Source organism: Condylura cristata, unplaced genomic scaffold (assembly GCF_000260355.1).
Source record: "Condylura cristata isolate star-nosed mole 26May11 unplaced genomic scaffold, ConCri1.0 scaffold00024, whole genome shotgun sequence".
Taxonomy (NCBI): Eukaryota; Metazoa; Chordata; class Mammalia; order Eulipotyphla; family Talpidae; genus Condylura; species Condylura cristata.
The window spans coordinates 30,224,011-30,239,587 of NW_004567125.1; the positions used below are offsets into that span (position 1 = coordinate 30,224,011).

The 15,577-nt window shown below is 55.0% G+C and overlaps 1 protein-coding gene across 1 annotated transcript; it reads left to right on the forward strand.

Moving 5' to 3' along the window:
• Positions 1–4,750: 4,750 nt before the first annotated feature.
• On the forward strand, positions 4,751–15,041 carry KIAA1683 (KIAA1683 ortholog). Its single transcript, XM_012729237.1, has 2 exons — positions 4,751–6,240; positions 14,596–15,041. The coding sequence occupies exons 1-2, from the start codon at positions 4,751–4,753 to the stop codon at positions 14,966–14,968; spliced, it is 1,863 nt and encodes a 620-aa protein (XP_012584691.1). The 3' UTR covers positions 14,969–15,041.
• Positions 15,042–15,577: the final 536 nt, after the last annotated feature.

Sequence of the window (15,577 nt, forward strand, 5' to 3'; positions counted from 1 at the left end):
AGGGAATAAATCTTTAAAAAAATTCCAAGCTTACTCTCTCCCAGATGGACTCCTTGTACCATTTTATTCCAAAACATGATTTTTCCCTCCTGCATTAAAATGCCATGTACCAGTGGTACTTTGGGATCAATTTCTGTTTTTCTACCACACAAGTCTACTTGCCTAGTTCTGAACAGCTACCCAATTGTTTGACCTTCATGATCTGATCCTGCCAGTTAAGTCCTCTTTCCTACTCTTGTAGTTCGTGGTCTTCCCTGAAACTTCTCATTTACTCTTCCTTTTGAATATTGACATTGTTGCCTTCCATTTTCAAAAAACTCCCTACTGGGATTCTAATTGGACTGTTTTGAATTGTACTCTGAATTTTGATATCGTATAATACTGAGTTACTTGAATTCCTTCTGCCTAACTTTGTGTACATCTTTCAAGTGGTTTTTGTCTCTTTTCCTAACCTTATATAACTCCTTTGGTTTTTCTGTAAACTTTCCCCTAGGTATTATATAGGTTTGAATATTACTATGAATGGTATTTTTATCCTCATTCCATTTCCAGCTGGTTTTGCTTCAAATACAGAAAAGCTGTCTGTCTAAGTTGCGGTCGAATACATTGGGGAGAGGAGAAGTATAAACTCTTGGGTCTCGTAGGTAGACAACTCCAATTGAACTCTCCTTTTCAAATATTCACATAGATTATAAAGGTTCTTCTCCACTCATTTTTCTATGACTCCCAGAAATGATGATTTTGCCATAACCACCAAAAATGGTCTTCACCCCCACCTGCAGTGGGGGTGAAAATAACTTCAGGATCATACCATTTAAAATTATATTTGCTGTGTTTTTTAGGTACTAGTCTATTTTTTTTAACTTAAATTAAACTAAAATTGGTTTATCCCATCTTTTAAAAAGGTTTCTAGGTCTCCCTTGTGGCACAAGGGGTTAAGTCTCAGCACTATGAAGCTATCAGCAGCCACGGGGGCACGAGTTCGATCCCTGCCAAGGAGGTGACCACATGGCGCAGCAGACCTCTCATGTCTGGCCCGCTGCTCCCCTCAGCAGCGTATTTCAGTAGATCGGCCTGTTCTCCTCCCCACTCTGTCTCTGGTGAATCTTCTTACCCCAACTCTTGTATGCATAAACTAAATAAAATAAATCTTTAAAAAAATTAAAATAAAAAGCTTCTGTTAGAAACAGCTATGGATTTGATAAAAAAAAAAAAACTCATGCACTTTATGAAAAATCATATGGCTATCTTTGTAATTTTTATTTTTTTAGTTAAAGATTTATTTTTATTTAGTTATACATATAAGAACTGGGGTGTAGGGGGCCTCCTTGGTGGGACAAAGGGTTAAAGCGCAGCCCTATAAAGCTATCTGCAACCCCTGCAACACCAATTTGATCCCTGGCCAGGGGCCTGATCCATATGGCACAGCAGACCTCTCCTGTCTTACCTGCTGCTCCCCTCAGCAGTGTATTTCAGTAACAATCCAGCTGTTCTGCTCCTCACTCTGTCACTGGTGAATCCTATCAATACCCCCCACACCTATGGCTTGAACCCCAATTGCATACAAGAACTGGGGCTCAGGCCAGAGGTGTGGGGATAAGAGGATTCACCAGAGACAGAGTGGGGAGAAGAATGGGCAGATTGACCAAAATATACTGACTGCTAAGGGGAGCAGGGGGTGGGCCAGGAGAGCCCCACCAGCCGCGTGGGTCAGCTCCCTAACTAGGGATTGAACCCACACTGCAGTAGCTGTGAAAGGCTTCGTAGAGCTGTGTTTTAACCCTTTGCACCATCAGGGAGGGCCCAAATAAGTAAATTTAAAAAAAGAAAAACATCACTATCAAACTGTTGCCAGCCACTGCAGCATGAGTTGGATCCCCAGCCAGGTTGCTGACCCACGTGGCGCAGCAGACACCTCCTATCTCACCTGCTGCTCCCCTCTGCAGTGTGTTTCAGTCAATCTGCCTGTTCTGCTCCCCACTCTGTCTTTGGCGAATCCTCTCACCTCTGACCTGAACCCCAGTTCTTTTATGCATAAATAAATCTTAAAAAAAAAAAAAGAACTGGGGTGTAGGCCAGAGGTGCAGGGGATGAGTGGATTCACCGGAGACAGTGGGGAGCAGAACAGGCAGATCTAATGAAATACACTGCTCAGGGGAGCAGCAGGCGAGACAGGAGAGGTTTGCTGTGCCATGTGGGTCAGCAACCTGGCTGGGGGTCGAACTCATACAGGTGTGGCTCATGGTAGTTTGATAGGGATGAGACTTTAACACTTGTGTCTCCAAGGGAGGCCCTTGGACACCATTTCTAATGACTTGTATGAAGTTCTGTTGATGTATTTAAGTCACTTGGGCTATTTCCAGTTTTTAGTTTTCTAAACAATAATCAACATCCTTGAACATCCCTCTTTATGAACATACAATTGATCTCCTAGCAGTTACCTTATTAGTTATTTCCAGTTGTTTCCATTACCTTAGGATAAACTTCCATGTACCCCTAACTTTGTGAACTTAGAATTTAGTTTTGCTTTTTTAAAAATATAACATTTTTGCCTTTGATGTCTCTTCTTGTGCTGGTCTTGAGGACAGAGCCCGCCCATGGCAGTGTTGCTGAACATTGCACAGCTGAGGGTGAAGGCTGCTGCTTCTTGCAACCTAGCTTCTGAGATTATACCGTCTCCTCCAACTCTGTGACCACCCTGCCTAAGTTATGATGATGGTGGAGCAGGGGGAGAGGCTGGTCCAGCCAGCTGGAAAGTACATTCACATTTTAACCCATCCATTTCCACTCACCATCGGTGCGTTCACTAATTTATCCATACATTGACTCATCTGTCAATCAGTCTGCTCACATTTTTGTCCTTTCATTTACCTGTCGATCCTCCCATGCATCTATTAACCCTCTTACTATCCAAACGAGTGTGTTATGCTCCTCGTTTGTTATGTAGCAGGGATGCTTGACATCCCTCTTCTTGCGCCAAGGTGCCCCTGAAACCAGTCGCTCCCATTCCTCCTTGCCTCCTGCCCCCCACCCGCCATTAGTCGTTCACCATCCTTTCACCACCTATCTGCTCACCACCTCTTCACTCATTCCTTCACCAGTTCCTTCACCTTTTTTTTTTTTTTTTTTTAAGATTTATTTATCTGTGCACACAGAACTGGAGTACAGGCTAGAGGGGCAAGGGTGGTGACAGGATTCACCAGAGACAGAGCAGGGAGCAGAACAGGCAGACTGACAAAGCACACTGTTGAGGGGAGCAATGGGCAGGTCAGGAGAGGTCTGCCACGCCATGTGGTCACCTCTGGGGCGGGAATCGAACTCATGCTGAAGTGGCTTTAGCTTCCCAGTGCTGTGCTTCAACCCGCTGCGCCACCAGGGAGGGCCCTCCTTCACCTCTTTTTGCATAACTGTGTCTCTATTTGTATTTCTACCATCCACCCACCTACCCATTGGCACATCCATCCATTTCTCCCTCCATTCATTTGCTTATCCCTCCATATATCCCTTTCTTCCTCACGTCCTCCTCCTCCTCTTCCTCCTGTTCTCCTCCTCTTCCTCCCTCCCTTTGTCCTTTACTCACTCATTCATCCACCCATTTTTCTATTTACCTACTTACCCATCTATTCATTCTCATCAGTCAGTTCATTTATTTACCCATCCATTTACCCACCAACTTACCACCTGCCCATCCATCCTCTCACCCACCATCAGTGCTTCACTGTTTTATCCATTTATCCACTCATTTATCCATCAGTCTATTTACATATTTATCCATTCATCCTTCCATCAGTCCATTCATCCATTCATCCACTTAGTCCATTTCCTTAGTCATTTCATTCATCAGCTTTATTTGCCAAACGTCAATTCTTCTACCCAACCCTCCATCTACCCTCCAACCTGGCTACCATGCACTCATCCATTGATGTATCCATTCAATATTTAGTCATGCATCTATCTATCCATTCAACTTGCAGTCCATTCATTTATCAGGCAAGCTCGCCATCCACTCAACACCCACCCATTCACAGCCTGGAGCCAGGCCTTGACAGAGAAGGGGATACAGAAATGACTCAGACTTGGATCCTATCCTTTAAGAATTCACAATAGGGAGGGGCCTCCCTGGTGGCCCAATAGGGTAAAGCACAACACTATGAAGCTATTGCAGCTACTGCAGCATGAGTTCGATCCCTCGTCAGATGACAGACTTCTCCTGACGTGCCCATTGCTCCCCTCAGCAGTGTATTTTAGTACATCTGCATGCTCTGCTCCCTACTCTGTCTCTGCCCCACATCTCTCACCCTCACACCTCTGGCCTGTACCCCAATTCTGTATGCATAAATAAATCTTTGGGGAAAAAAGAATTCACACTGTAGAAAGCAGATTATAATCACTCTCACAGAGACTCACACACATAGGAACTTTCCAAGACAGTGTTATCAGTGCTGTTCTCACAGTATATTCCAGAAACATAGAGTTTGAGAAGCATAGATGTCTGGGACTTAAGGTGAGACTATACTTTGGGTGTCAGAGTTGAAGTGGGGAGGGTTCCAGAGGCCATGTGGGCAGGTGGCCAAGAGAGAGTATCTGCATAAGAGAGGCAGGAGATTGCTAATTGCGAGGAGAAGATGTAGATCCCAGGGCAAGTGCCCTGCCCATTCTGATACCAACTGTCTGCCAGATTGTGCTTCCTGACTGCCTCCCTCCTGGCTGCTCCCCATAGGCAAAGCTGACCCTCTTAGGAACCAGGACAATGCAGCAAGCAACGCAGCGACCGTCGTCACCCAGTGAGCAGAACTCCTACCAGCCCCAACACACCCCCAATCTCAAAGACAAAGCAGAGACGCTGCATCCCCATCCCCAGCATAAGCCATCGGTGAACAAGGAGACCGCTGTGCAACAGCTGGCCCCAGACAAGATGACATCTAGACATATCCCACGCCTCCGGGCTGTGGTTGAAAGCCAGGCCTTCAAGAACATCCTGGTGGACGAGATGGACATGATGCTGTCCCGGGCAGCCACCCTCATCCAAGCCAGCTGGAGGGGGTACCAGCTCCGGCAGAAACTGACCTCACAGATGATGGCAGCTAAGTCTATCCAAGAGGCCTGGCGACGCTTCAACACCAGGCGCCTCCTCCGGTCGGGCAGGGCGGTGGGGAAGAAAGTCCACAAGGAGGAGGGAGACATTCCTTACCACCCTCCACAGCAAGTGCGTTTCCAGCCTCCAGAAGAGGGTAAGTCCCTTCAGGCCCAGCCTGTCATGGTAAGCAAGGAGACCCAATGCCCTTCCACTGACACTCTGGCCACCTGCACACCCCAGGTGACCTCGCCGCAGCCCCAGGGTACTCCACAGCTAGGCATGCAGGCCCCTGGTGCTGTTGGAGGCTCTGCTGTCACCTTCCTGCCACACCAGACCACCGCCATCAGGCCTCCAGGCCCAGAAGCCAAGTGCCTGCTGACAAGAACTGTCAGAAATGCATGCCTTGCCCACCATGTAGAAGGGGACATGGTGAAGACCAAGCAAATAACTACCAAAGCCAACAAGCCAGGAGCCTCTGGACCACCACCATCTGGAAAGCATGTGCAGGCAGTTCATGGAATGCTCAAGAACCACGTGGGAGCAGAAGTCAAAACCCTTCCCCACAAAGACCCAGCACCTGTGATCACCAAGACTCCAGCCCAGTCAAACCCAGTGCCCAGACATACCCAGACATACCCAGTGACCAAGACTCCATCCTCATCAAGCCCAGGATCCACAATAACAACGAAGACCTCTCCTCGGCCATATCCAACCACGCTGGTGGCCAAGGCCCTACCCCAGACAGGCCCGGCATCCACAGTAACCAAGAGCTCATTCCAGTCATGCCTGCCAGCCACAACAACCAAGAGCCCACCCCAGACGGGCCCACCAGCCACAGTGACCAAGACCCCACCCCAGATGGGCCCACCAGCCGCAATGACCAAGACTCCACTCCAGTCATGCCTGGCAGCTATGATGAACCGGATTCCAACCCTGCCGTGCCCGGTGTCTGAGATGACAATAACCAAGACCTCTTTCCATACGTATCCACCGCCCACAATGGCCAAAGTGCCACTGCAGCCTTGCCCAGTGGCCCCAGTGACCAAGACTCCAGCTCAGATACAGCCAACATCCTCGATGACCAACACTTTAGCCCAGACTCGGTCAGCAGCCATGGTGACCAAATTCCCACCCCAGATATGCCTCTTAGCCTCGATGATTAAACCCCCGCCCCAGACATGCCCCACAGCCGCAACGGCCAAGGCCCCGCCCCAGACATGCCCAGTGACCGGGACGGCCAAGACCCCAGCCCAGACTCGCCTGGCAACTACATCAGCCAAGACCACGATGCAGACTGGCAGAATCACGATAACCAAGACCCCACCTCAGATGCCTCCAGGGCCTTTGCTGACCAAGACCGCTCCCCAGGCGCGCCTGGCAGCCATGATCACCAAGACTCCAGCCCAGCTGCGCTCAGTGGCCACCATCCTCAGGACACTATGCTTGCCCCCTCCAGCAGGTGGAAATCTGAAGACTCCACCTGCAGCAGCAGGTGGAATTCCCAACACCCCATCCCACACTTGTCTGAATGGATCAAAGGTCAAGTCTATGGTGATTGCCAAGGAGGTGGCAGGGGTGACCAAAATCTCATCTCACTTGGGCCTGACAGAAGGGACAGTGAAACACTGCTCCTCACCCCAAATGGGGGCTGGCACTTCCAAGACACCAGCCAGATCTCCTGTGGAAGTTGGAAAAAACAAGGTCTTGCCACAGAAACAAGTAAAAACGGTATCTAGCACCAGTGTGGTTATGCGCACTCTCCCTGGGGGACTTTCCAAGGGAAAAGTGACTGAGGGAAAGAAGTCACCCTCGCAGGTACTCCTGAGGACCGATGTCGTGAAGGTCCAATCTCAATCCCAGGTGTTTGCACCTGTAGAAACAGCTGTGATCCCACCCCAGGGACCGATGACCAAATGTCCAGCCAAGACCCAGCCCCACGCACAGCTGGCCACGTGTCCAACCACAAACTTTCCTCAGAGACATCCACTCGCTGAACTGACCAAAGTCCTGTCGCAGGGACATCCACCGACCAAGTTGGCCACTTCCCTGTCCCAGTCACCTCTGGGAGCATGTCTATCCAAGGCGCAGTCTCAGGGACACATGCCCCCCAAGTTGGCCAAGGCCCCATCCCTGGCACACCTGGGCAAATGTCTGACCAAGGCACAGTCCCAGGCACATTTGGTCACAGGCATGATGAAAGTCCACTCCCAAGCCCATCTGCCCATTGGACTGACTAGGGCACAGTCCCAGGCCCAGCTGGTCACAGAAACAGCCAAGTGTCTCTACACAGCCCAGCAGGCCACTGAGAAGAGCAGCAAGACCACGTCTCAGCCTCTCCTGGCTGGACTGAAGGCCTCCACCCAGCTTTGCCAGACCACTGGTACCCTGGGCTCTCTGCCCCAAGCCAAGTTGGATAATAGGCCAGCTCAGCTCTCAGGCCACAGCCACATGCAGACCAAGGCCACCCAGGGCCCATGCCAACGGGCCCCTGAGGCCCAGAGCATGCTGGTGCCACTGCTGGCATCCCCTGGACACGCCACCTGCAAAGTGGAATCCTGGGGTGACAGCAGGACGGTCCAGGCCCAGTCCTCCACAGTCAGCCCGGCCACGTCCTGCCAGGAGGAACTAGCGGCCTCCCAGCTCGCTTCTCTGTGTGCTGAGCTGGCAGCCGTGCTGGGCTCCCACGAGGACCTCCGCAGCCTGCTGACCAAAGCTCTGTCCCAGGGGGAAGTGCGGACGGCCCTGAACCAGGCTCTGTCTAAAGAAGTCCTGACAACCACCGTGACCAAGGCCCTGCCCCAGGGCATGCTGGGCATGGCACTGGTGAAAGCACTCTCCTGGGGCGAACTGGGCATCGCCTTGTCCCGTGCTTTGTCCAGGGGTGAGCTCCGGGCAGAACTTACCAAGGCTATGCAAGGGAAACTGACCGACGTGCTCAGCAAAGCCCTGACGGAGGAGGAACGTGCGGCCCTGAGCCAGGCCCTGTGTCAGGGCGAGCTGGGAGCCGTCCTGGGCCAGTCTTTGTCTCAAGCAGCCCTGAGGACTGGAGTCGTACTCCCCAAGGCCACCTCCAAACCGGGCAGCGGAATGACTGTGATGCCAACCCCAGTGGCGGTGGACTACAGTGGGGGGAGCCAGTCGGCCCCATGGGGGCCCACCCTGTGTCCTGTGAGACCTCAGCCCAGCAAGGTCAGGGTTCCCCAGGACGGGGCCTGGGAGGGTTGTATCCAAGGCTGGCCCACTGGGCTCTTGGCGGAGATGGGGGATGGGGTCATGCTCCTGGGGTCATCCTGCTGGTCAGTGGTCTCTGTGTGTGCCTCCTCCCTTGGTAAGGTAATTACCACTGTCCATCAGTGTCCCCTGATGGCCACCTTGGGCCCTACTTTGTCGTGGGAGACGAGGTCCCACAATGACTCCTCATCAAACCTGTTTCTGAACCCCGAGGTCCATGAGAAAAATGTGTACCTGCCCCTTGGGGTCAGCAAATTGGCAAGGGACTCGGGACCCAAATTGCCCACGTCACCACATCCACAGCCGCCTCCCAGTCTGTGGCAGCCTCTCAGTGCCAATGGGGTGGGCCCAAGTACCAGCCAGCCCTCAGTGGCTGGTAGCCAAGGACCAAGGTCCCACAAGCCACACATGGTCAGCAGGGTGGCCCCGCATCTGTGGTTGTCATCTGGGGCAAGCAGTGGGGCTCCAGACAAACTTCCTGGCACTTCAGGCAGTGGGAGATCTGCTCATTCCCACCGTTGTGCTGCAGGTTCTGGGGGTACCTGCTGGTGCCGGTCCTCCAGTGTGTGTCAAACCTCAGGGGTCAGAGGTCTACAGCAGCCACCCGTGGTCCCTCATGGGACCATGCAGACCACCCCAAGTCATAACCGGGCCGGTGTGGGCTCTAGGGAGATACACAATAAGGTGACCCCAAGTCCACCACTGGCTACGAAGGCCAGAAAAATGCCCTTAACCCAAACACAGACCACAGCCTGTGACAGGAGCCCCAGTGTGCCCGTCTCCACAGCCTCTGACCATCCATGTGCCCTGAAGAATCAGATGGACCCCAGCCTGTTCCAAGGCTCGGCAGGAAGCAGGTTGGCACCCACCCACTCCTGGGCAGCTCTACCCAGGCAAGGGAAGACTCGGACGCGGGCTCCCGCTCCGGACGCAAAGTGCCCCCAGGACCACACGACTGGCCACTGTCTAAGGGAACTCGTGGTCAGCTTGCCACAGGGCTCAGACAGCAACCTGACCCGCAGCTTTTCCCAGGGCTCCAAGGCCCATGGCCCAAGGGTGAGCGACTGCCCGAGCTCAGTGTGGAGCAGCAGCTCCCTCAGCCCCTCCGCCACGTCCGCGGCTGGCCTGACTGAGGCCGGCCAGGTGGAGGACAGGTCCCAGGAGGCCAGCCTGGACAGGAACCTGCAGCTAGAAAGTCTTCTTACTTCAGAGGCCCTAGGAAGAGTCCAGGGGCCGAGAGAAGTGGAAGTGGCTGAGAGAGGGGGCCACAGGCCCATGATCCCCACGTTCCACCACCAGTCCTCTCCGGCCTCAGAAATGACCCCTATTCTGACCCACAATTCAGTATCCAGCCGTGTGACCTTCAGTGTCCACTGGGGCTTGGCTGATCAGGATGGCATAAATATAGGCTCAGATCAATGTCCTGTGGGCCGGAATAAGAGCTTTCCCCAGGGCTCCTGTAACACAGGGCTGACGAGGAGTTTGTCTGTGGGTAATTTGGTCCCTGCTATACATCAGCACTGCTCTGTGGCCAATAGACTGACCACAAGCCTATACCAGCCAGTGACTGGTAAGGTAGGCCCCACCCTAGACCAGCCTTATATGGCCATGAAGGTGACCCCAAGTCTATCGGATCCATCTATATCCATTAAGAGGATTCCCTCTCTCGGCCAGTCTTCAAAGGCCAGCAGGGTGGCCCTCAGCCTACGCCAGGGATCAGGGATCAGTGCAATGCCCCCCAGTGGGACTCACACAACAAGTTCCATTGAGGTTGGCTCAGGCCCTTTCCAGTCATGTGTGACCAGTGGGATGAACCCCACCCTAGCCCAACCACCTAAGCTCAGTGAGTCGGCCCCCTTCCTATCCCAATCGTCTGTGATCAGTGAATTGACCCCTAGCTCAGCCCAGCCATCTGTGACGGGTGGGGTGGCCCCCAGTCTAACCCAGGCACCTGTGAGTGGTGGGGCTGCCTCGAGTTTAGCCCAACCATCTGTGACCAGTGAGGTTGTCCCCTGCCTTGCCCAACTCTCTGTGACGGGTGGGGTGGCCCCCAGTCTAACCCAGCCACCTGTGAGTGGTGGGGTAGCTTCCTCCTTAGCCCAACCATCTGTGACCGATGGGGTCCCCTGCCTTGCCCAACTCTCTGTGACTGGTGGGGTTGCCCCCTGTCTAGCCCAGGCACCTGTAAGTGGTGGGGTAGCTTCCCCCTTAACCCAACCATCTGTGAGCGATGGGGTCCCCTGCCTAGCCCAACTCTCCGTGACTGGCGGGGTGGCCCCCATCCTAGCTCAGCCACCTAAGATCAATGGGTTGGCCTCCAGCTTAGCCCACCCTACTGTGGCCAGTGGGGCGGTCCCCAGTTTAGCTCAGCCATCTATGATTAGTACGGTGACCCCCAACCTAGTGCAGCCATCTGTGACTGGTGAGATGCCCCCTAGCCAAGCCCAGCCATTTCTGACTATTGGGATGGTCCCCCATCTAGTTCAGCCATCTATGACTGATGGGGTAACCCTCAGTCTAACCTTGCCGTCTATGACTGGTAGTGTGGCCCCCAGCCTAGGCCACCCACCCATGGTCTGTGGAGTGATACCTGGTCTTGTCCAACCATCCGTGACCAGTAGGGTATCTCCCAGCCTTGTCCAATCACCTATGACCAGCGAGGTAGCCCCTAGCCTAGGCTACCCAGCCATGGTCTGTGGGGTGACACACAGCCTGGCCAAGCCACTTGTGGCCAGTAGGGGGTCCTCAAGGCTTGTCCATCCATCTGTAACTGACAAGCTGACCTCTAGGATATCCCAGCCTTCTGCGGTCAGGGGCAAGGGCCGTGCTCTCAGACAGCCAAGAGCGGCCCCTCAGGTGGGTTCAAATCTGTCATCAAGCGTCAGTTCAGTGACCTGGCGCCAGCATCGTCCATCCTTTCTGCTTGAAGTCAGTTCCAGCAGGCCATATCCTCGTGAAACTAGAAGCATGACCCAGGGTCTGAGCCAGCCCTCTGTGAGTGCCGGGGTGGACACGTGTAAAGGTCCTCTGATGGTCAGTGGAGTCACCTCCAACCCCCAGGGCCCTGAGTTCAGTGAGCTGTCCCTGGCGTTTTATCAGCCACTTGACGTCGGGAAGAATGCAAGTGCAACTGAACATTCTGCTGTCACTGTTTCAGTCCCAAGTCTCTATCAGGCCTCTGCAGCCAGGGGGAAGGAGTCTTGTCTAGGCCAGGAAGCTGGTGTATCCCAAGGGCTTCTGTTCAGAAGCTTGGCAGCCAGCATGTCCCATGGTGTCACAACTGCTGGCATACTCCCCAATATGTCTCAGGGGACCTTGATGGCTGGCATGACAAGGAACGTGTACCAGAGAAACGTGATGACTGGTATGGGTCCATCTCAGGTGGCAGGTGCCATGGCTCCCAACACACCCCCGGCAGGTGCCCGTTTGACTCCTGAACAGGTCTCAGAGATGAGTCCCAGGTTCCCTTGGGCTTCAGTGCCTGGTGGAATCAGCTTGAGTCCATCCAGTTTTCCTCTGGCTGGTGTGTGTCCCAGCATGCCTCAGGTCAGCGGTGCTCTCCCAGTCCATGTAGACCAACAGCATTCTCCAATGTCCACCACTGTCACAGCCAATTACGAACATTCCAATGCTGTCAGCGAGGAGCCTGTGTTGGGCAAAGCCAGTGACCTTGTCTTAGGTTCTGCAGCCAGTAAGATGACCCTAGCCACGGACCCAGGCACTATGGCCAGTGGAATGGCCCCCAGCCTTAGTCCAGGGTCTGTGGCCAGTGACGTGGGCAAAAGTGTTCCTCCTGGGTCCGGGATCAATGGTGTGGCCTTGTGCCTTCCACCAGATTACGTAGTCAACAGTGAGGCTCAGACCCTTCCCCCAGGGTGTGCAATCCATGGCACTGTGCAGTGCACATGTGTGGTTAGTGGCAGAGGCCAGGGACTGCCCCCAGGGTCTGTGGTCTGTGATATTGACCAGGGCCTCCCCCCAGGGTCTGTGGTCAGTGGGGTAACTGAGATCCTTTACCCAGGTGCTGCAGTCAGTGGCATGGCCAGGACCCTGCCTTCAGCTCCTGTGGTGAGTGGGCTGAGTCAGAGTGTCCCTTCTAATTCTGTGGCCTCTACTACGCTCCCAGCAGTTATGACTGGGCGGCTGAATCAGCACCTGGGTCTGGGGCCCATGGCCCCTGCTAGCAGAGGTGGTAACCAGAGCCTTCCCCAGGGGTCCATGCTGGTTGGCATCACTCCACCCCCTTACCTTGGAGCTTTGGCTGGGGAGGGGACTGCAACCCCCTTCCGAGCATCCCCTAATACTTATCTGGGTCAAGTTCATCCCCAAGCCTTAGAAGCTAGTGGCCCAGCCAAGGACATGAGCCAATTGTCCGTGGCTTTGCAGAGAGCCGAGCAGTGGAGCCAAATGGTAGGGCTAATGCCGCCCCTTGAAACCACAGATGGCCAGACTATGGTGAAGCCAGGTGACCAGGAGGCGGGTTTGTCCCAAGCAAATGAATCCAGTGTGGGGCCCGATAAGCCTGTGATCCTTGAGGGGACCCCATGGATGTACCCTAACCCCATGGTGACCGACCTTGACTCCAGCCCTGAATTCCTGACTAAGGATGGCACTCTTCCCATAGGCCAAAGGCCCCTGCTGGAAGAGGTAGCTCCTAGGCAAGCCAGGTCTATGGCCAGTGGACTGGCCTCTGGGCCCCCGCAGCACTTACGTTTTGTCAAGAACCCTGTGCCTGGCAATGTCACCCTAACTCTGCAGCAAAAGTCAGCAACCACTTGTGGAGTCCCCAGTTCCCACTCTGTGGCTTTTAGTAGGATCCCTAGTGTGCAGGGGGTGTCTGTCAAGGACACTGGGGATCCCCTGGCTCATCAGCAGGCACCTGGGCATCCGGTTATATCCCAAAGCCCCTCAGCTCATCAGCAGGCACCTGTGGTCCCCATGATGTCTCAGAGCCCTTCAGGGCATCAGCAGGTGTGGGTGAGCCCTGTGACATCCATGGCTCCCATGGCTCCCCACAGCCCCTCAGCTCATCAGCAGGTTCCAGTGGCTCCTGTGGCTCACCAGAGTCCCTCAGTGCTTCGACAGGTGTCAGTGGCACACATTGGGCCCTGGAATCCTTCCCATGGAATGGTGGATTCTACTGTGGTCTCTGGGTCATCCAAGTTAACCCGTGGCAGTTCTGTGGCACCGAGGATGTACCCAAAATCTGTGGCCAGGTTGAGGGCCTCGAGCCCTTCCCAGAGGCTAGGGACCACCAATTTGGCCTCACACAGGCTGCCACATGCATCCACATCCAGCAAAGCAGCACTGGGTGAGCTCTGGTCAGAAGCCGTCCCCAGCGCCCCCCAGAAGCCAGTGTCTGGGGTCCTGGCTCCTAGGAGCTGTGAGTCCGTTCGCCCTAGGAAATCGTATAGATCCACTCATAGTGGCCTCGTCCCAGAAATGCTAGATGGTTCTGTGGCCAGGATTGTGCCCTCCCATCGAGTGCAGGAGCATGCCCCCAGGTTCCCACTGGTTGGTTCCAGGAGTTCCACAGGGGCACCGCCAGGCTTCATGCCAATCATCCGCACTGAGCAGTCAGCCCGTGGCCCGGCCACCTCTAAGCCGCGTGGGGGGGCTCGGAAGGTGTCTCTGGGCTATGCCTCTACACCAGACGGCACCCGGCGGCCCCTTTCAAGACAAGAGTCGCTGCTGGGGTCTTTGGACCATCCCACGACATCCCTGACTCCCGCTGTACTCCAGGGCCCCGCGGACGCTGGCATGGCTGGTGGTCAAGCATGGAACTCCACTGTCCCCACTGTAGCAGTTGGGCCCATGAGCGGCACGGTGGCCCCTGGTGGTGCATGGGAGCCAGCCAGGGGAATTGTGCCATGGGGCACCACGGGCGGCAAGGCAGCGGAGGATCCCAGACAGTCGGATCAGCTGGTGGCGTCGGTGCAGGCTGTGGAAAAGATAATCACCCAAGCCGTGATCACCATCCAGGCGTGTGCGCGTGGCTACCTGGTGCGCCGAACCATCAGAGTTTGGCACCAGTGGGCCATCATCATCCAGGCTGCCTGGCGTGGTTATTGTGTGCGGCGGGACCTGATCCGGCTCATCAGAGCTGCCACCATCATCCAGGCGGCGTGGCGAGGCTTTTACTTCCGCCGCAATCAGGCCCAGATGCTACTGCCCAGCATGTGGCCGGAGGCAGTCACTGGGGCCAGGACCACATCCGATCACCGCTGCTTCCAGTCCTGCCAGCCCCACGTCTGTGCCCTGTGTCAGTCGCTGAGTTCCGGACTCGGGAGCCCACCCAGCGTGGTGATGCTGGTGGGTTCCAGCCCCCGCACCTGCCACATGTGTGGCCATACCCTGCCCACCCGGGTGGTACATGGCATGGGCCAGGGCGGTTCAGGCCAGGCCTGGGGCTACAGCAGCCACCGCCTCATCCTGCGGACCTCTCAGCATCCCCATTGCCGGAACAAGGCGGCCATAATCATCCAGGCTGCCTGGAGGGGCTTCCTGGTGCGCCAAAAGCTGAGGCAACAGCAGCTAGCAGCCAAGATGCTCCAGGCTACCTGGCGTGGACACCACACCAGGTCCTCGCTCAGCACGGATGCGCTCCTGGGATCAGCAACGTGGGGCAACCCACGGCACATGCAGTGGCCTGGTGTCTAGGACTCCTACTGCCAAGTGGGGGGACACCAGAGGAAGGGCCACGTGGGTCTCTGAGTCTAATGAATAAAGTCCTCCCACAGCCTGGCTCTGTATCACCTGTGCTCACGGGGCATTTGAGTGTAAGAGGGGGGGCGTTGGGGGTGTTGGGGTCACCCTGGATAGGAGGGCCGCAAAAGCTTCCCATTATAGTTAGCACCCAGGATCTGTGACCGGATGGGGAACCCAAGTCCTTCCCAGAGATCAGGGGCCACCTTGGCCTCACTTGTGCTGCTGTGTCATCCATGGTTGTCAGAGTGGTGTTTGTGGGTGCCAGATGGGAGCTGGCCCCAGTGCCCACCAGAAGCCAGGGTTCGGGGACTCAGTCCAGAATGGCCACCATGAGTCCCCTGAGCCTAGAGAGTCCCAGAGGTACAAGCATGGCTGTGCCTTTCAGGAAATGCGAGGGAGTTCCAGTCCCATGCTGATTTGGGCGGCTGGACCCGTTCCAAGGGACCCAGTCTCAGAGAGAGGGACTTAGCCCATGGGGTCAAGGACAAGGTAAAGAGGGAGGGAGCAGCCTGGGGGGGCACCCAGAGGTGGCAGTCTGCCTGGAGGAGGGCTGGGGGTGTG